This window comes from Salvia splendens, chromosome 17 (genome assembly GCF_004379255.2).
Source record: "Salvia splendens isolate huo1 chromosome 17, SspV2, whole genome shotgun sequence".
NCBI lineage: Eukaryota > Viridiplantae > Streptophyta > Magnoliopsida > Lamiales > Lamiaceae > Salvia > Salvia splendens.
In genome coordinates, this window is record NC_056048.1 from 2,545,815 (window position 1) to 2,567,566 (window position 21,752).

The window sequence follows — 21,752 nt, forward strand, 5'->3', positions numbered from 1 at the left end:
TTATTTTTCGCAAACCCTAGTTTGGAGCTGATCCCGGGGAAAGCCCGAGACGTCCACTTTTATTCCTCCGTCGCTGACCTCTCGTCGTTGTCGGAATCTTGTTAGGGGATTGCACCCTTAACATACTACATTTTCCCTCTAATCTATAACATAATATATGACTCGAATCCACATCAAGGTTGTATTTCGTCACCTTTTTCCATTCTTATTACTAAATAGTGATCACTTTAAGGCAATTAATACATTGTATATTGAACCAATGCATACATGTGACACACAATTTAGGCATTAAATCTCATGAATTCAAGAACCATGTTTGGCTTGGTCATTCACACACACCACGTGGGGGAGTAATGAATCCTTTGAATTATGTCACGAATCCAAATATCTCAATTTAATTCGTCCTAGGCAGATGTGGCAATGAGTCACATGATTATCCACTATAGTATATAGTCTGGTCTTTGTTCTTTTTTGAATCCCAAAATTTGACTTTTCATTATCACATGACCGCATCTCACGACTTTTGCATATATAATAATATAAATTGTATAGCTCTTTTGGAATAAAGAGTTGATATTTTTTATCAAAATTTTATCTTAACCTTCTAAAGATATAGGTGGGGCGAGCTTTAATCTCTATTACTCTATATATGTCCCAACAGATATTAGCTAATTACTATTAATACTTGAACAGTATCTATTTAATCCTAACTACTTTATATAATATTGTTTAGAGATTGCATTAATATAATTAGCGGCTAAAGGCACACATGCGCCACACTAATCCACCACTTTTGTGCTTTTGACTCAAATTGAGCAAATTAAATGTTGTTTATAGGAGTCTACGGTTAGAACTTAGAACCATTAAAAATTCAAACTGAATGATCAATATTTAGTTGATAATACGAATTTTCTTCTATGAATAGTCATATACTTAGTATATTTAGTGTATAATGCTCATGAACTTGTAAAAATCGAAAATGACTTACTTGAATAAGTTGAAGAAATTCAATGATATCGATATTCCAACATAAACCATAATTTCAAATCACAGTTGCGGTGAAAACCACTCACGTGTGATGTGGTTTGACGAGCATCACCATAATATTATTTTAAACAATGACTATTGCAATCTTATTTTCTTTTAACAACTGGCTGATCTGTATTTTTGTTTCATTTTTACCACTATTTTTTATTCCCTTTTCTAAGAACTCATTTTCCCTCTAATTTCTCATAGCATATCAAATATCAATTCACTTATTTATGTTATTTTCTTCCTATTCTTCAATTTCTTTTTAAAGTCTTCATATGTGAAAAATCAAATGATGCTGTCCACCAAGTCTCAATCCTACAATTCCAACCCATTCACTCTTCGCCACGCATGCAACAAGAATTCATGAAAATTTGTGTGGAATTCCAAGTCTTTCAATTTTGAAAAGTCTCCATCTTTTCATGCTACAAGACCCCAAAAATTTCAATTTACCTAGTGTGTCGGTGATCCGCACCAATGACAAAAACAACGAGGGGAAAGGAAGAGAGTGACACGTCATTTACTTGATATGGCCAAATATTCTCTTTTGTACAACTAGCGAACGATCATAGTTTTTTCTAAAAAATGTTGTTGCTGCATACAACAAGAAGACCAAAGACCCATCGAAGTCGACTGACTCCCAATGCAAAAACCCAAAAACTTTGCCGATCAACTTGGACGCAAATTATGACTTATATGATCTGTAATTTTTTTTATTTTAATCATGTAAATTTCAAAATTATAGTAAGGTTCTGAAATATTCCAATAAAAGAAATTGTGAATTGAAAAGGTAAGTGGTTGAATCATAAATAATTAATAGATTATTCTCTCATTCATAATCATGACGAAAACGACACACTTTTTTATATGTCTCGACAAAAATAATCCATATTTTAAAAAAATAAGGGAAATTATACATTTTATCTCTTCATTAAAGCATCCAATAGTATCTTCTCTCTCTATTAAAATCATGTGAGAGTCTAAGAAATAGCTAGGTCATCTTCGTCCCAACAGATAATACTATAAAATCTGTGATGGTAGGTGCTTTATGTTACTAAAAATAAAGGATATAACCGATTTTGCGATAATGGGTCATGTATGGCCTAACATTTGAAAGTATTTTCCAATGGGGTGGTGCCACGAGGGGTATTGCTAGGACAACAGACACATGTGCGGAGACGAGGAGTGGTTGTCCGTTAATGGCAGTTGGCCACGTAAGGGACACGTGCTTCGGCTTTTTAACCCGGGCCCACTTAACCGTTGATCGTTTCGCGCGGGCCCCACCCCGGACCTTCCAACAACGTAAATTCTGCCGACAAATCTCCTTTTCAAAATTTCCTGCCTGTACTCTAGTGTGAGTATTGGCGTGCAAATTCTGATATTACCATTGTTTCAATTTTCAAATCAGTGCGTGATGACTGAAATTTAAGCACTGTGGAATCTTGCCAATCCATGACATAATTCAACCCAATGAATCTTCAATTCAACGCAAAACTATTTTACTCCATCCATCCCACTTGAAGTTGAAGGGGAATATTTCTTATTTGATACTCTCTCCGTCCCATGTTTCTTGAGACAAATTCTTTTTTACATGAAATTTTAAAAAAATTGTGTTTAATGAGTTAGATAAAGTAAAATAAAGTAAGAGAGATGAGACATGTAAAATAAAAGACAGAATAAAGTAGGTGTGATTAAATGTTTTATTTTTAGCCATAAAGAGAAATGACTCAAGTAACTTGGGACCACCTAAAATGGAATACGACTCAAGTAATTTGGGAAGGAGAGAGTATGATATTTTATGTAGAATTCCTATTATTTTGTGAGTTAAGTGAAGCGAGAATAAAGTAAAAAAGTGAATAAAATTCTGATAGTGATGTTTCTATTTTAAAAAATGTGTCGTCATTTAAAGGGAAAAATCTTAAAAAGGAAAATTTGTAGTAGGAGGAAATAAATAATTGTTTATTGTATGTAATTTAGTATTAGTTTAATATGCATATGTTGTGTACTTTAGTGCAAGAGAACTTGTCACAAATCGATTACGTGAGACAACAGATGTAAATTTTATAGACTGAATGGACTCTATTTTCTCATAGACTAGATTCTTAGATGTGTTATTCATATTTAGTACCCCCTCCGTCCCGGACTACTTGCACTTATTTCCTTTCTGGGCGTCCCAAGTTATTTGCACTCTTTCCATTTTTAGTAAAAAATTTCACCTACAGCCGTAATATTTGACATTGCTATACACTCATTCCTTAATCTCCGTGCCGAAAATAAAACGTGCGAGTAGTGCGGGACGGAGGGAGTATGTAACATTAGTGCTTTCATTGGCAAGCTGACGACTCGGAGTAGCCGCCCACATGGTAGAGTCAACCATGACTAAAGAGGATGTTTGGAAGCCAATTTGAAGTAGCAGTGTGAGTGACCCCACATAGTGTTGGTATGAGCCGGCCATGGGTAATGAGGACGTTTGAGAACCAACTCGAAGTCGTGGTATGAGAAGGAGCAAATCATGACCAATGAAAATGTTAGCCCTTTAGGCGACATTAGGTTCGCTACAAGATAAGAACGAGATATAGTACAAAATAGGATAAAACTAAAATGAGGTTTGTATAGGATTAAATTAATCTCGTGGGTACGGGGAGAGTGATATGGATAGTCATAGGATACAATGTAATACTAGCATTGTGAAAACGACCGAAGATACATTGTCATAGACCGAGCATTTGAGAAATAAAACAACTGGGCTAGAGATAAGATTAAACATGTCATTAAATCACAAATAAATATGACAACAGAACGACCTCTTAGGAGAGTTGATTGTTACGGACTCCAGTGTAAGAAAATTTGTCCGGATAATGCAAGACATCAAATACTATCAGTTAGAGCATCCACAATGGGGCGTCCTATCTTCCGCCACATCAGCATTTTATCCTCCATCCCATTCACCCTGCAGTTAGACGCCCTATAGTCCGCCCTATAATTTTAACTCATATTTTGTATTTGTTTTTTTATTTTTTATGTTTGCAAATATATCAATTAGCAAGAATAAATATAAAAACACCACAAATTAAATGCAAATCCTATTGTCAGTATTTATTTTTATTTTTTATGCTTGCAAATTTGGAAAATTGTCGGAATTCATTAATGAATTTAGAGAGAAATTGAGCTGGGGAAGAGAGTTGAGTGAAAGGTGTGAAATGAAGTAAAAAAATTGGTGATATATATAGAAGAAAAATACAAAAAAAAAATTAAAAAAAAAGAAGAAAATGTGTGTATTGTCCGGACCTATCCTCCTTACCCCCGCAATGGGGCGGAGGATAGGCCGGAGGATGCAAAAAATGGTTCATCGTCCGCGGAGGATGCATAGGGCGCGGAGGATGGAAATCGCATAGGGCGCGGAGCTGCAGTGGAGGACGATGGGGCGGACGATGCATAGGGCAGGCTATCGTCCGCCCCACTGTGGATGTTCTAAGAGTGATATTGTATGTTAAATTCTTCTAAGTTATGATGCTATTTATGGAGTATATCTGTTATATTCAATATTTTTTTTATGTGGGTCGCACTTGCCATTTTGCTGGTCTTTCTAAAACTCATAACGTTATGGGTGTATGTCGGTATGTGTGCCTTTTTTGTAGCAGTGAGAGAGAGTGTTCATACATATATTTCTAAGTTTGTATTATTAGCACAAAGCTGGTTTATATATGTGCAATAATTAGATGAGAGAGAGAAATACACAAGACAGGATATATATAGATCTTACTTTTATAAGACCTGAAAAAATAATTGAACCTAGAAAATGTATAATTGCATATCGGCAAACTCAAGCTTAATAGTAGTAATATACAAAGTTCCAGATCGTTTTAAAAGCCAAGAGCATGAAAAAAAAACATTTTAAGAAGTTGTTAGACTATTCGGCCCAATATTTGATATGGCCCAAATCTCCAAAGCCCAACTCTCAAACCCAAACCCAAATTGACACTGCCCTATGGTCTGGCGAAGGTCCGCGTCTTGACCCGCGAGTCGCGACGCTTCACCACCCTCTCATAGCGTGCGACTCAAATGTTGTGCCGTGTGATTCAGTGAACGAGAGTGTTTGAGTGAAATATTGAGTTTTTTTTATGAGATCTTGACGGTTATTAACCTCGTGTTCTTTTGGTTTGAGCTTTATGCGTGTGAGCTTACTCTGATGGTTTGGTCACTGATCAGGGTTTGGGTGGTTCACGATGAAGACTTGTGTCTCTCCTTGTCATCGCCTGCGATTGTTCGGTAAAAGATATTGGTTACGTTGGATTTGCGGTTATGTTAGTTTTACCATTTTGTTTCATAGTTATACATAATTATGGTTTTGCAACTATTTCCATTGTAATCGCTCTCCATTTACTAACTCCTGACTTCGAGCATTTTTTATTCATAAAAAATAATTTTTTCAAAAAAGATCAGAAGCTTTTATTTTTTCTCTTAAAGATAAAATACTGGATTTATTATTTTTTTAAATTTTTAAATAATGAGAAACCTAATGATTGGCATTGTGTCGATGAGTTGTTTATTTATAAATTTATGTATACACAACCCAGTTTAATTATTAGAGCATCAGCAATGGCGTCCGTCCCGGCGGAATTCCGACCGGCGTACCGGAATTCCGCGGGGACGTCCGTCATTGTGCATGGTATGCACGGATACGAAATTCCGCCGAGGACACCGCAGTTCTGCGGCGTTACGCGGAATTCCGTCCCGGCGGGCGTGCGGAATTCTCGTTTATTGCATTAAATTGTTTAATTTGTGAATTTGTGGTTTTTTTAATTGTAGGAAGTCCTTGGGGAAGTCCTTGGGGATGTGCAGTGGGAAGTCCTTATGACGTGTCAGTGCAGTGGGAAGTCCGTATGACGTGGCAGGAGGTGTTTTTGGGAATTCCGTGGAAAATTCCGCTGGGAATTCCGCGCCACTGCCGATACTCTTAGAGGCCCAATTATTTTTTATTTAATTAATGAGTGGCCCAACCTTCTAAATTAAGCAAGGCCCAATATCTCTTCTTCTTTTTCTCTCTTCTCGTGATCTCATCTCTCTCTCTCGTTGTCTGCAACCAAAATCATCCCTCTTCGATTTCTTCTTCCATTTCCGGCTTTCTTCAAATTATTCTTCTCAATTCCTTCGGAATCCTCCTCCTAGAGGTATTTTTAATTTCAAATTGATCGCGGAGCTGTAAATACCTCGTTTTTCTGCTATCAATTCGGTGGAATTCAGTGGTATGAAGTAAAAAAGAGCACAAATTTGTCAGCAGCTATTGAGAGGAGTTGACGCACAGCTGCAAAATTTTTGGGTAGAAAATGTGATTGGATTGTTCGCGGGTTGAGAGTGGCAAAATTGCAATTTCTTCTAACTATTCAGGTTTTATATATGTAGTGAAATTGCTTTTCATTTTCATTTTCCCTTTACTGATGTAGACTGCACAATTTGAAGGACAAGGAGTCATGGAGAATGAGGAAGGCAATTTGGAAAGTCGATTTGCAGGGTTGACGGTGAATGATCCCTACAGTATCAACGGCAATGATGGGTTATTTCAGGTTATGAAAGCAGTCGAAGCTGCTGAAGCCACAATTAAGCAGCAGGTATTCCTATTTATTTCAGTTAATCTATACCATACGTGGCCAGCTGTTTCGATGCAAGTGAAAATTATGTAATATCATTAATTCAATTTATTATTGCATACTTGATCTTGTGCTTATCCTTTCAACATGTTAGCTCTAGTATTGAATTTCAGTTCGATCTCCTAGAGTCAAGATAGAACCATTTTTTGCTGCATATCACAGCTGAGGATAAATTTATTAGCCCCTGTAGACGCCATACAAGACTTTCAAAATCTCAACTGGTTTAACACTTATTAGATGCATGCCTATGTTGGAATTTGATGACCTGCTAACAGAGTTGTTAACAATTTATGACTTTCTTAAATATATTGTTCTAGAATGTAGATTCAGGTTTGGTCCGTGAAGTAACTACTACTGCCACTCGCTTAAGTTTTGAACTCAGTATGAAAATAGGAATACAGTTATCCAAAAGCAATTCTACTTTATCTTGAAGTGTCACTATATTTGCTGCCTGATAGCACAACTGCATGCAATGAATTACCGTTTTTCTAAAAGCATAGTGCGGCAGATAGATTTGCCGATGATAGGTGTAATATTATAATAATTTAATTTAAAAAGCACAGTTGGGATAACTCATGATTCCTTTTGTGTGAAACGTTGTTAGCCTGTCGATTACATATTACTACATTTTACAAAGTTTGGTAAATATGGCAAGGACAAACTAAATACATTTGCAATATAAACACAGTTATATTTACCTTTTAAAATTAACAAGTACTCTCTATGTCACTAAAAAATGTCCGAGGAGCTTCTGGCACTAAAATGATCTTCGGGACTACTTTTTGTAGACAACCCAAAGACTAATTTTGTGGACCGAAGGAGTTATAGCTTCAAAATTGAAGTTTGGTGGGGTATGTATGCAGTTAATAGCGCTCTAGCGAAAATACTGTCTACTTCATTTAACCGGTTAAAACATATCGGAGTTGTTCCACACCATTAAGCTCAGAAAATTCTACGTTAATGCACAATTCTTGATCACATGTGCAAATGTGCAATTAGACCTGGCTTGGGTGTAATGGTCACACCCCTTTTTTTACTTCTTCAAAAAATTCATCTGATCTGCATGTTGCTGAATATCCTCATTGGGAGCATTGATTCTCACAGTTTCTAGTTGAGGATTTTGTACATGCTCTGGTCTTTGCCTTCACCAAGAGGACAGTATTGGTTTAGTTCACAAGACTAATTGGCTCTGATACTACTTGATGCACACTAAGAGTAATAGAGATGAAAAGATTGGGTAGACAAAATACTTCAAACACAGTTGGGACAAGTATCTTATGTGGAAATCAAGGAAAGCAAAGTGAACTTTGATTTGGATTTTGGAGCACTTCAATTTCTGAAAATTTGATTAAGTAATTTTGAATTCTTACAAAGATGATACTAGATAGTACTCTCTTATCATAAATACTTTCATCCTTCTTGCCAAGATGACTCTTGGAACCCACAAGTTTTCACTACTACAATTATTCAGTATCATCCCTTTAGTTAACTTCCAACATCTATACTTTACTTAGAGGGAATGGTTTCATTAGAGTTCCTGCAACTCCACTCTATTCTAAGTTATGAACTTGCTATATGTCTTTTATAAGCTTGTTAATCTTGGCAGTATAAAGAAAGCTATCCTGTTTTGTTTTCATTTTCACAGGTGGAAGAGAATAATCGTCTGAGATCTGAGCTTCAGAAAAAAAATGAGGAACTTGAAAACTATGTAAGAGCTCTTTCAAGAATGTGTGATGAATCATTTTAGGTCTAAAAGTATTGTTTGATTAGGTTTTACCTTTTTGTCTTTCTATTTGTACCATTAGCCATGTGGGTTTATTGTTACCTCAGAATTATGGACACATGTCAAAGAATTCACTTTTGGATTGCGTAAACGACTAAACGAAGATTTAGACCCCAAGCATAGAAGAATAATTAGTTAACTTGCTTGCCAAAAATAGAGACACGGTAATATGGGTAAGAGGTCAGCAATGTATCACCATACTGTATGATTTTTTACTTTCTTGAAGAATTTGAAGATTACATGTAGAATTTTAGATGATTTATGGAAGAAAACTAAATAAGATTTGTACAATACATGCGTCATTTGCGATTTTTTGCCATTTCATGAATGTGCTGTGGAATGAGCAAATACAGTTAATGTATGTTGCACACACAATTACACGTTATGGCTCATTTACCTGTATTGCTGACTTAACGTTACGGAAGCATTTTCTCCTCATTTCTCTATCTAATAAGATAGTTCCGACTCTCTGTCAACATTTTCCCCTGGTTTTATTTTTGGGAAATCTAGTAATATTTTGGATATTTTCTTTCGTGGTATTTGAGATTATTTGGTCTTTGGGTAGAAAGTGAACATAAAGAAGTTCTGAATAATCCAAGGGTTCATGGAGGATGCATGTTACTGAACAGAAGGCTTTTAAACATTTTTTCTAAGAAATTTTGTCAAATTCAGAGCCCTAAACCTTCTCCATTATGTATGGAGTTGTTTCACTATGTGGGTCTAGATTAAGTTCATGATGCACATTTTGTTTAGGCTGGCAATATTTAATTCTCTTTATTTGATTGATTTTGACTGTAGAAACCGGGTTATGGAAAATATCAAAATTATCAGTCAGGTGGATGGGCTGAACATTTTAATTCACCAAGTAGAGCTGATCAACTAGTTCTACAATTAGAAAATCAACTAGCAGGACGAAATGTGGCCATCAATTCTGGACATGGCATGCCAGATTCTGTTCTTCAAACAGATGTTAGCAGAAGTAATAGGGATCACGTGATGCAAATGCATGTTGAGAACCAATTTGATAACAACATTAATGGATCATTGAACATGATACATGGTGATCATGCATCTTCAGATAATTCTGGTGTCGCTCAGATTATATCGCCATCTATGACATCTACCCCTAGCAGGTATTTCAGACGCATGTGTGGTGTGTATGCATGTCGTTGGTTGTAATTTGTATTTTTTTCTTTTGTAGGAACCAGCTAGAAGGCAATCTGGATCCAGAGTTAAGATATTCAGGAAGGGATTTGGTTTCTGTGGCTGATGTTAACAATAATGGTTCTTCAAAGCAGGTATCTTTTGACTTAAATAATTTATGATTTCAGATTGCCCCTGGCTAATGCCATTCCAAAATGTTGACAATGAGATTGAGGTCACATCTATATATCTGTAAGAATTAAGAAAAGAGAAAAGCTATATAAGAAACTGTTCATAAATTTATTGATATATATTTCTCCTGTATCATTTTGTGTGTAGGATATAGTAGTACAGATTCGGGAACATGAAGAGGAGATTGCACAATTAAGGAAGCATCTCACAGAATTTTCAATGAAGGTAGGAAAGAAAGATCGTTCTCAGTCCTCTGTGTATTGTTTTGATTGAACCTTGGCTGTATCTTTGAATATATTTGATTCATTTATCTAATTTTCTTACTAGGAATCTCAAATTCGCAACGAGAAATATGCCCTAGATAAGCGTATATCTTATATGCGTCTGGTAAGTAGTCTTTTTTGCTTTTGTTTATAATACCTTCTCAAAATCATGTAATCTTTGTATTTTCTTTTCCATAGGCCTTTGATCAGCAACAGCAGGATCTCATTCTTGCTGCCTCTAAAGCAATTTCCTACAGACAAGACATAATGGAGGAGAATGTTCGTCTTACGTATGCTTTACAGGTATATGTATCGTTTAAATACTATTTTTTTAACACTCATGCTTGTTGTGTACAGATTTTGTTACTTTTGGCTTATTATCAGTCTTGGTTGAGAATGCAACTTCAGTTAATTTCTTAAACTTGTATGAAAACTTACTTCTACCTGTACAACTGTATCTGTTATATCAACTGCATAATAAAAGTTCCACTGTGCTCTTCCCTCTCTGCAAATGTTAGCTAAACATGTATTCAGGCTCAAGTTTTTCTTTCAGGCCACACAACAAGAAAGGTCAACATTTGTGACTTCGTTGATGCCTCTTCTTGCGGAGTATTCTCTTCAACCACCTGTTGCCGATGCGCAATCCATTGTCAGTAATGTCAAGGTATTCCCTTCAGGTTATTCTTGTATTTGTCTTGATGACATTGCCTGCAGAGAATTTGTCTGTACTTCAGATGAGCTCTCATTTAGTGCAGTCTATAAGGTCATGTTGTCATCTGCAAAAAAGTGAATGATAAGCAAGGTCTTACAGGGTTATGACACTATCTGCTAGATGATATTTTCGTCCTACTTTGTTGGGTTCATAATTAAAGTCAAGTGGTGTGACTGGTGTTGGGAGTGGTTGTGCTCTTGTTTTTGGTTATAAGGACACTGGAGAATATTCTAGATGTTTATAAGTTGGTACTTCATATTCTTTTGTTGGACCTGTTACACTTATATTCTAGATGTTTATAAATTGGTTATGATTTGGTTGAATATTAAATTAGAGCACTCTCTCCCATTGACTTATATTAAATCTTGTGTTTGCAGGTTTTGTTTAGACATTTACAAGAACAGCTTCTTGTGACTGAGGTATGTTTTCGAGGCTTGGAATGATTAGTTTGAAGGGGACGTACATGGAGATGCCAATGATTGAATTTGCATTCTTCATCTTCTTTCTCTTGATCATATTTTTGGTAAATTCATATGTAGGGGAAAGTGAAAGAATCGGAGTATCAGCTTGCACCTTGGCGTTCAGATATAAATTCATCTACTGTCACTCAGTCACCTGTTTATTCTCACGAGGTATAGTTTACATTAGTATGCTTACTTAATGACAAAAACCTGCTTGATGCACATTGCACCCTTTTAGATTAATGACAACTGGATTGAAGAGCTTCTGCAATGATTGAGTTGGTGCTTGAGTTTTTAATGGCAGGATATGAGAGAGATTAAATGATAGGACCGGTGCAGGATGTAATATCCTTAGTCGGGTTGAAGTGGCAGGACACAAGAAAACTAGTTTGGGATAAGAAGTGGTAGACAGATGCATATACAATAATTATTAGTCATCACAATTTTTTATATTCTCTAGTTATGGATTCTCTCATGTATGGACATAAGTATACTTTATGTAGTTTGTAAAGACTATTAATTGTCTGGAGACTCTGGATGAGCTTAGTGAAAAAACATTCTGACAACTCAGTTTCAATTTCCCATTTTCTTGTTATAATTGTGTTCAGTGTTCAATTGTCTCAACAGAAAGGTAGTCTCCTGGATCGAGATACTAATTTTCTACCTAACTGATAATAATTGATGTAATTGTGAATCAATTCAGGCATTAAGAAGCATACATTCCATTTAGAACGGTAGTCTAGACTGAATGTTATCTCATATCTTGAATGCCCTGCCAGATAAAGAAGGGGTTGGAATTGGTTCCTCAACAAACATATTCTGATGGAAAGATGCCATCTTCAGATTCTCAGACTACAATGGATATTTTAGGTCTTCCTCAAAGTGGGCTGGAGAACTTGAAGAACCCAGAGCATGAGTTGGGGAGGCATCCACCTCTTGGAAGCAGGTTTGGCTGAAATAGATTCTAACTATAAAAGTATATATGCTATCTCAATCATCTGCCTTCATCTGTCTAGTTGCATAAATGTTCTCTTGTCATTTTTTGTCATTTGGAGTGGGAACACAGATTATAATTCACTCTTCTCACTCTCTCTAGTTATAACGCATAGAAACTACTGCAACTTGGAATGCTTGAGCAATGTCAGTCCTCTGTAATGGTGATGTGGTTTATAAAGTTTTAATGCCCAGATTTGGCACCAGAACTCCAATGGGAAACATTGATTGCTGTCTCTTATAGCTGGAATACATGGTCATATTTCACTCTTAAAGTGTGGACTAAGTAGTTATAAGGCTATAAGTATAAGAATAGTATATTAATGGGGCAGTACTGGATGAAGTATAACCACTGGATAAATTGATTTATTACCGACAATCTGTCAACTTCTGACTGAATTGGATTTAGTAACAAGGACAATTTGTCAACTTCTGACTGAATTGGCTTTGGTAATAGTAGCTGATTTATCTTAATTATGATTATGATTTCTTATGCATATCTTGCCCTGTCACAAAGTTCACACTATAGAAATAGTAGCTACAACCCGTTTTAATTCTGTTTGGGGGGGACCACGGGGAGATTATCAAAAAATATTTCTGCAACTTCTTGTGTATTTAACGATCACTCTTATTCTCTTACAAGTTACAACCTCTCTTTTTAAAGACATTTATCTTATATTAGAAATAATTTACTCAATTGTTATGTGGTTCCATAAGCAGTTTAAATTTTTTATTTGCATATAGTTGTGCTCTCCACACCATCAATGTAAGCAATTCTCCGTAAATCATGTAAAAATGAAGAACTGAAATGTGGTCTTATTTTATTGCAAATAAAGTAAGATGAGAGTTATCATTATTGTCTGGTGACCTTTGTAAGTTTGCGATAATATTCTCATGATACTTTTGTTGAGTTTTAAAAAGTGCATTTGTGTTCTTTTAGGAATACGGCATTCCCTGAAATAGCTCAACAGATTGCCTACAACCAGGTGGATCCGCAAAATGTTCGTAATAGTGAAGCTACAGTTAGTAAAAAAGTTACATTTGGTGACCTTGTTAGAAGTAGTGAGTTGGATGAACCTGAAAACAGAGGACTTCTGAGTGATAGAGAGCCATCTGCTAATTGGAATTCCAACACTGCATCTACGACTTCTATGGATGATCCCAACTCATCTTTCTCTCCTTTTCTAACCCCGGTTCTGGAGGAACCCTCATCTTCATTCTCTGAGGGTCTGCACTTGTTTGATTTCAGTTTCCTTACTGCTTTGATCATGGTATAGTTGTCACTGAACTAAAAATTGAAAATGTTGGTCAGCTGCTGATGATGATCCTCTACCGGCAATAGATGGCCTCCAGATTTCAGGTGAAGCTTTTCCCGGTCAGCAACTACAAGCATCCGGATACTCCATTAATGGAACAACCAGTTGCAATTTTGAGGTGCTTCTACTTGCATTCTGTAGAAAACTTTTGTCATTTTTGGCAGTAGTAGCAGACCATTTCTTGAATTGCAGTAGGTTATACCTGTTCTGTCATAATCACACAAGTTCCCCTTGAATTTACAGTGGGTGCGGCATTTGGAAGATGGATCTTTTCGTTATGTTGATGGTACTCATTTTAGCGTAATCCAGGTTTTAGTTCAATTTAGTTCTTTCTCTAAGATAATCCCTATCATCTAATTATGTATTATCCTTGACAGGAGCAAAACAACCGAATTATCTTATTACTGCGGATGACGTTGATACTTGTCTGGCCATTGAAGTACAGCCATTAGATGATAGAAAACGGAAGGTATTATAGTCCTTTTTTTTGTTTTAGATAGTTTGGATTGGGAAAGCTAGCTAGTAGCTGGAAATACTGAAAAACTGACTAGTAGCTGGCAAATAAATATTAATTCTATGTTTATCAGTGTGCTTGACGTCAAATACTGATGGGTTTACTTGCTCATATCTGATGTCCCTTTCCTTTTTTCGGGCATTTCAGGGTGAACTTGTGAAGGTCTTTGCCAACGAGCACAGGAAAATTATTTGTGGTAATGAAATACTGATAAATTCATAACCTTAGTTGGCCTTTATGCCAAAGGTTTAGGATATCAGACTTGCTTAACGTTGTAGAGTATAGACAATATGTATTTCTTAAACTTTACATTGAGCCAGCTTGGCAAGAAATTAATTTGAAAAGCTTGTAGTTGTCGTATCCACTTTAGACATATTCCCAAGGTTTTAAACTGAAAATAAAGCAGTTTCCCTTGCAAATTGTTACCTAACCTCTTCAATCTTATTTAAATATGTGAGCATGCTGAAATGGGTTATTTTTCTTTACTAGTATATTTCTTAATGCTGGCTCGATTTCATGGTGATTGAATATGTCTGCTTTGAGCATTACGCATATTTTGTCGATAAATTTTCCAAAGCTTTCTCTATTCTTGGTTTCCCTGTTATACATATATTTAGATGCACAGTTCTGTAAATGTTACTAAAAAAAATTAAAATGGTGTCTAATATAGGCCAGACCCTGTTTTTAGTACACATTTTCAGTACTTAGTTAATCAGTTACAAGTGATTTTATTCTTTCTGATTAGTTGGTAAAGATTTACGGCTGTGAACTCTAACGTGTTTATTTTACTATATTTAGTAATTTAAGTTCTCTTTTGCAGATCCTGAAATGCAAAGGTGCTTAGAGAGGAACCTTTATGCTGCTCAAGCTTCTTACAAGATATCACTGTCGGTATGATTTATGAATCACAATGTTAATTTTTTTATCTTCTCGTGTTAATAAAAATTTAATTAGGTTTGGCCCCATTATCAAATTCCATTATCGTGGCTTATTATTATATCTTCAGAAGCATCTTGTGTGAGAGCAATTTGTGGTAGTTTTTTATTATTAAATAGAGCACAAGGTCAATAAAAGAGTATCAAAATTTGGAGTTGTATCTTTATTGAGGCGAATCCTTTGAGGGGTGTGGCAAAAAATTAACACTATCTAAACCTTGCTGATGTCATCTCACTGCTAGTAGACCTCTATCTTGAAGGGCCCTATTAATTCATCTCTTTTCTGTTTTCTTTATCCTTCGATTGTGAAGAGTGGATATCTTGATATATGGGAGCAAGCTACATTGACGATTAAAAGGGATGGTTACAGCATAAAAGGTAGCGGTCCTAATGGGACTGTAGTCACCGAAAAGTTTTCATCATCTACTTTTGTATGTATCTTCTATCTCATTTGCTTTACTTATCCAGTCTCTAATAATTAGTATGTTTGATATTGCTTCCTTATTATGCACATGTATCCTGAATTTTCTTCTTATTTATGTACTGTATTTAGGTCTCTATTCCATATGGAAGTCCAACAGAGTTCATTGTAGGTGATTCTCAGGGTACTGAACGTATGCTGAGAGTTGACAGTAGCTTGGCAGATATAAGTGGGTAAGTTTCGGTGGATGGTTATTTCTTATTATGCAGAAATGCTTGGCAGGCTGAAATTATGATTGATGTTATCTTGCTATGCTCATAAGAAAACAAATTTTCTGCTATATGGTTGGAAAAAAGATGACAAAATTGGATTAAAAAGTTTTAAGAAAAGGTTAGTTGCATATTAAATCACCACCTTAGGCCAAACTTTGGTTTACAAGATTACTTTCAAGTGTAGCAAATTTGTACCCGACCTTTCAATGTTTTGTAATTGGGACCACCTTGAAATACATCCAGCCACCCAAAATCCGACTTGTGGAGACAATTCCAGTGCTCTATGCCTCACAATTTACAGCATACATGGATTAAAAAATTAACATGGTTGATCTTCGGCGCTTGGATATTCTGAGAGTGGTCCGAATTGCCAAATATTCAAAGGGTGGTAAGAATTTGCTACACACGGAAAGTGATCGATTACCCCAACTTTATGAAACATTTGATTTACGCAACGGAAGAATGGGTCTATTCACCGGATTCTTGGTTGGATAATTGTTTAATTAGATGGATTTTTTTGTTTTAGGACATGTGCTGTGTTCCCAACTTTAACGTATTTCTTCAAAAACCCTCCATTTTTGGAAAAGTTTGGTTTATGACCTGTTTGTTTGGGGACATTGTCTAGAGAACCCTGAAAACTGGTGAATGCATAATTAGCCGCCTGGAGAAAAAGCTTCGCCTCAGTTAAATTATAAGTCACGCAGAATCTGACTCATTTTTCATCGCCGGATTATGTCAAACGAGACAAAGATGACACTTTTCATAAAGTTGGGGGTTTGAATTGAAATATAAGTTCAGGTTATTTTATGAAAAATGCTAAAAGTTGGGGATATAAAACATGTTTAACGTTAGAAAAAGGACAAATAAATTATTGCAGTGCCGCTATAGTTAGCATTATGAATGTTCAATTTTGCCATGATCTCAGCAGGTTGTATATTCTTCCCAACTTATGTGGGCTTGCATTAGTGAAATGTTTTATGCAAATCCGTTAAAGCATTAGGCTATTTCAACCTGAAATCGTGCATCAAAACGAAAAACCTCGTTTTTTGGAGAGATACGGAACTCGGTGGAACTTCTGTTACTAGCCGTAGCCCAAAGGAGCATGATCTGACGAAATCAAGGTATGTGAGTGATCGTCTTGACAGCGAACACCGCAGTCTAGGACTCGACAAACAGCACACAGTCGAGGCGCTCTAACGAGCCAAGGATGACCTTCCATCCCCAAAGAGAGACCCAGAAGATGGCATCCTTGGCTCGCAGGGGTGATTTTATTTCCATTCTGATGGAAGATGAGCGGTGGGACAGCACTCTTGATAGGCATCGTGAGGTGTTGAATTTTGCTGACTGTCAGCTGGTAGATCCGAGTTTTCATGGGTCAGTCTTCTGTGGGCTCGCGTAGGTCTTTTAGAGCGCTTCGAATTCGATCGTGTGCAGTTGGGCGAGTTCTAGACTACGGTGTTCGCTGTCACGAGAGTCACTCACTTACCTCATATTTTGTCAGATCATGCTCATTTATTGGTTCAGTGTCAATGTTCTCCTTCATATTTTTATTGTTATACCTGTAGTTTAGAGTAGGTTCGCTTTCTGTTACATGTTTTGTGCATATGCAACACAACAAGCGCTGATGTTTGCTTGTTAATCTTTTTGTAATTTGTTGGAAAGTTTAGATATCTGAGTTTCTTTCTTTATATGGTAGATAGATCCTTTTATTTTAGGATTTGATTGTAATTTGTAACCTATTTTACACACCCTCTATGTATAGGGAATCCTTTGTACTTCTATAATACACGGAAAAATATTTTTTCCCAATACAGCTCAAACAATTGCATTTGGATAATGCATCAACACTTTTTTAGTAGGGCATCTTCTTCCTTTTGTTATTTACATTGATAAGGTATGAGGATATCCCCTTGATTTGGAAGGCACTGATTTTCTTTTATCTTTTCATCTGAGCGGCATCCTATCAAATGTAGCTTTTGCTTTTGATATCATTAGTTGTTGAGACGTGTTAAGTGTATTTTCTACATTCGTAGTAATACAGAGAGCAAAGTTTGTTAATTGTGGATGTTCTTCCAATTCATCGCCTGATCCTTCTTTTTTCTTTTTAAAATTTTCAGTTCAAGAGACACGATTGTTCTCACCATCCGGTTGTTCATCTTAAAGGTACATTTCATAGTCCTTTCAATTTTTCCATAAACCATACATGAGAGAATTTTTAGATTTTGTACATGTCCTACTTGTAAGCAAAATTTGATCATAATTCATAGCTCTTCTTTCCAGAAAGCCTTAGGAAATTGACAGAAAGCGTTTGAATTCTTCAAGTTCTGCGCAAGTTTTGTGATTTATGGCCTGTCCTGATAGTGGTGGATAATTTAAACTAAAAAACTTTGGTTTACGTAATCAATTCTCACCGCACGCTCTGTATGACAATCACCAATCCTTCGAATTCCAGTCTCCAAATTGTGTGCTCACATGAACACTATAATTCATTAGGAGTATTTTGTAGAGTCTAATATCTGCAGAATAACTGTCAGTATCAACTCCTTAGCTATGAACTGATTTTGTTATTTTATGTAAGCTAAGGTTCTTCGACTTCGTGTAGCCCTGTTTAGTATGACTGCCAAAGATAGATTAGCTTATGTGTAAGGTAGATGTGATGTCGTTGTAACTCTCCTGCAGGCTGCAACCAAATGGTTCTATCAAAACTTGGTATACGAAAAATCATGGGGTTTCGATGCAAAATCATGCGAAATCTTTATAAGTTTTCTAGTGCACATGGCTGCTTAACTTGAGAAAACATATGTAAATTTGTTATGGTAGAGTCTCTTTATGACTATTCCAACAAATAATGCTGCAGGCTGGTGAGAAGAAGAGGAAGAAGAGAAGCATATTCTTTAGCAAGTAAACATTTGTATAAACCTAATTATGTTGTGCATCTGTCAATTTTTTCTCCTGTGCTGATCGAAAAGATATAGGACACGATTCGATTAGATTTAGGGAGTGTTTTATTTTCTTGCAATTTAGATTTCTTGACATTTGTATGGATCTCAAATACAGATTTTAGTCTCATCTACAGCCTTTTTGGTGGTATTGATGGTCTTTTTTCTCTTTTTTCACTGAAATATTTTTGACATACATTTAAGATATGTGATTGTGAAGTTATGATATTATTATTGATGACATGATGAATTGCCTCCTTGGGTTGGACTTTAAGAGAAAAAACCAAGCACAGGAGAGGAGAGTGCAATGAGGTAGGAACTTGAGATTAGAATTAGGTCTAAGAGCATCAACAATGGTGGACGTCTGCGCGGAATTCCCACCGGCGTGCGGGAATTTCGTGGCGAACGTCCGCCATTGTGCGTCCCTTCCACGGATACGGAATTCTGCGAAGGAATTCGCAGTTCCGCGGAATTCCGCGGGGAATTCCGTGTGGACGTCCGCCATTGCGTTGACGCCCGCGGAATTCCGCGCGGAATTTCCGTTTAATGCATTAAATGTTTTTTTTCGGTTCCTATATATACATCGTGTTGAACTTCATTTCATTCACACCACTTGTATTAACAAGTTTCTCTCTCTCTAAATTTCTTTTATATATCCGTAATGGCCGGTAGTGGTAGTGGTAGTGGTGGTGGTGGGCATTATGAACACATGATGTGGATGATACACGCACGTGTGTGGGAGGTCGCGGAGAGGGAGGAACAAGCGGCCTCGGCGCCGGCGGTGCCTCGACCCATCCATCGTCGCACTATAGTGCCCCGAGATCACCTCGCTGCCCACAAGCGGTTGTACGAGGATTACTTTGCGTCGGAGCCATGGTTTGGGGAGAAACTATTCCGGCGACGGTTTAGGATGCATCGGCCGCTCTTTATGCGTATCGTGGGTGCTTTGGAGCGTCGATACGGGTATTTTAGGTTGCGGGAGGATGCGGCGGGTAAACTCGGCCACACGCCGATTCAGAAGTGCACTGCCGCAATTAGGCAGTTGGCATACGGAGGTTCGACCGACATGTTCGACGAGTACCTCCACCTCGGCGAGACGACTGCGCGCGACTGCCTGAAGTATTTTTGTCAGGGCGTGTCAGGGCGTTAGAGAGATATTCAGGGATAGGTATCTTCGGAAGCCTACCCCCGAAGATTGTCAGGCTCTGCTGGATATGCATGGGAATCAGCACGGGTTTCCGAGGATGTTAGGCAGCATAGATTGTATGCACTGGGAATGGAAGAACTGCCCCTCTGCCTGGAAAGGGATGTACACTACTGGTTTCAAGGCCAAGAATCTCACGATAATCCTTGAAGCGGTAGCTGACTACCGGCTGTGGATTTGACATGCCTATTTTGGAGTAGCCGGGTCAAACAACGACATCAACGTCCTTTAGTCGTCGCCCCTTTTCAACGACCAGTGCATGGGCGTTGGTCCGACCGTCAACTTCGTTGTCAACGGCAACCAGCACAACATGGGCTATTATTTGGCGGATGAGATATACCCTATGTGGCCCGTCTTTGTGAAGACGATCAGGTGCCCAGCATATGAAAAGAAGATATATTTTGCGGGTCGCCAGGAGGCAGCGCGCAAGGATGTGGAGCGGGCATTCGGGGTGCTACAGGCTCGATGGGCGGCAGTGAAGGGTCCCGCACGGCTTTGGTATGTTGACAGCATCGCCGACATCATGTACGCATGTATTATCATGCGCAACATGATTATCGAAGATGAAGGTCCAGCACTGACTGATTGGACCAACGATGACGCGGATGCTGCGGGTCCAAGCCACGGCATGGCCACTGGCAATGTCCGTATGGGGATACCCCACGACGATGTCGATCGAGTCCGTGCATTCGCCGACATGCGCCAAAAACAAGCCTATGTTCGACTCCAGAACGATATTATTGAAGAAGTATGGCAACAGAGGGGTCATCGTTGATGTGGGGATGGGCATTATTGAAATGTATTTTTTTAATTTGGTGAAATGTACTCTTTTTTTTATTAATGGATTTTTTCCCTATTTGTGTCGACTATTTAATTCCGTAAATTTCTTACTTCCGGAAATTGTTTAATTTGTGAATTTGTGAATTTTTTTATTGTGGGAATTCCTTCTGGAATTCTGCGGGGGATTCCGCCACTGTGCAGTGGGAATTCCGTATGACGTGGCAGTACAGTGGGAAGTCCGTATGACGTGGCAGGAGGTATTTTTGGGAATTCTGCACCACTGCTGATGCTCTAATAGCTGAAAAATACATGTTAATCAATTATAGTAGGAGCATTATTTGTTTTGTGTTATATATTTGTTTTGATTTTAGAACCACAAAAAATGTTAATGAAGTCATTAATTTTGTAAATAACATAAAATCTAAATTTCATTTATTCATTTTTTCTATAATTTTAAGAAAATGAATTTTAGTGAGAATGAAGAGAATAAATAAATAATTGAAGAGATGATAAAGTAGAAGAGAGAATAAAGTAGAAAGATTAAAAAGGGTTTAGTTTTGCCAATAAGAAATTAACTTATTTAATTCGAGACATTCAAAATAAATACAAGAAGACATATGGTGATACGATGAGACAATTTGATGATTTCTATAATTTGATTGATCAATTCATATTCAATTGAAAGGTGATAGGATAGGAGAAATACTACTTTTGAATATAATCATGTTCAATCATCTATTAAAGAACATGAAATATTTCATGTAGTCCATCAAAATTTAAACAATTGAGTTAGAGACTTGTTTGTTGATTCATTTCTATAAATTGAGAGAATTTCATGTGGTCCATTAAATTTACACCATGGAAAGTTAAAAAAATAAAATGTGAAAAGGAAAAAAAGTTGGGATTTATTGAGCATGATTGCCCTGCAGAAGACAAACATGAGGGAGAAGCCAAAACTTAAATGAGAATAATAAATATTAATTGTGTTACACATTGTGACAAATGCTCAAAATCAATTTTTAATATTTATATCTCTGGACATCACCTTTTGCTGCTCATGAATAAAGAGTGTATTGATTTGATGTATCAGACAGAGAAATTAATTTTATATGTATGTATATTTATGTATGCAATATGTGTGTAAACA

At 36.9% G+C, this 21,752-nt stretch overlaps 1 protein-coding gene across 5 annotated transcripts; it reads left to right on the forward strand.

The window, feature by feature from the left end:
• The first annotated feature begins 6,066 nt into the window (after nt 1-6,066).
• LOC121774860 lies at nt 6,067-18,772 on the forward strand. Of its 5 annotated transcripts, none has more exons than XR_006045042.1 (22): nt 6,067-6,417; nt 6,490-6,638; nt 8,323-8,385; nt 9,259-9,593; nt 9,662-9,758; nt 9,943-10,020; nt 10,123-10,182; nt 10,257-10,361; nt 10,612-10,722; nt 11,148-11,189; nt 11,310-11,402; nt 12,011-12,177; nt 13,165-13,451; nt 13,537-13,658; nt 13,784-13,826; nt 13,918-14,009; nt 14,202-14,250; nt 14,875-14,945; nt 15,301-15,367; nt 15,543-15,643; nt 17,800-17,845; nt 18,362-18,449. XR_006045042.1 is itself a non-coding variant. In XM_042171736.1 (22 exons), the coding sequence occupies exons 2-22, from the start codon at nt 6,501-6,503 to the stop codon at nt 18,467-18,469; spliced, it is 2,328 nt and encodes a 775-aa protein (XP_042027670.1). In that variant the 5' UTR covers nt 6,067-6,417; nt 6,490-6,500; the 3' UTR covers nt 18,470-18,525. The 5 variants fall into 5 exon arrangements, 2 of the variants coding, with proteins under 2 accessions (XP_042027670.1, XP_042027671.1); XM_042171736.1 differs by having other exon boundaries at nt 15,301-15,420; nt 18,362-18,525; XR_006045041.1 differs by lacking the exon at nt 18,362-18,449 and adding an exon at nt 18,540-18,772 and having other exon boundaries at nt 6,068-6,417.
• Nucleotides 18,773-21,752: the final 2,980 nt, after the last annotated feature.

Bases quoted from the DNA above. Each gene is read 5' to 3' on its own strand.
- LOC121774860 (XM_042171736.1), top strand. From the start codon at position 6,501: ATGGAGAATGAGGAAGGCAATTTGGAAAGTCGATTTGCAGGGTTGACG. The intron at 10,183-10,256 runs GTAAGTAGTCTT...TCTTTTCCATAG, and splicing joins GTATATCTTATATGCGTCTG to GCCTTTGATCAGCAACAGCA. The intron at 10,723-11,147 runs GTATTCCCTTCA...TTGTGTTTGCAG, and splicing joins CCATTGTCAGTAATGTCAAG to GTTTTGTTTAGACATTTACA.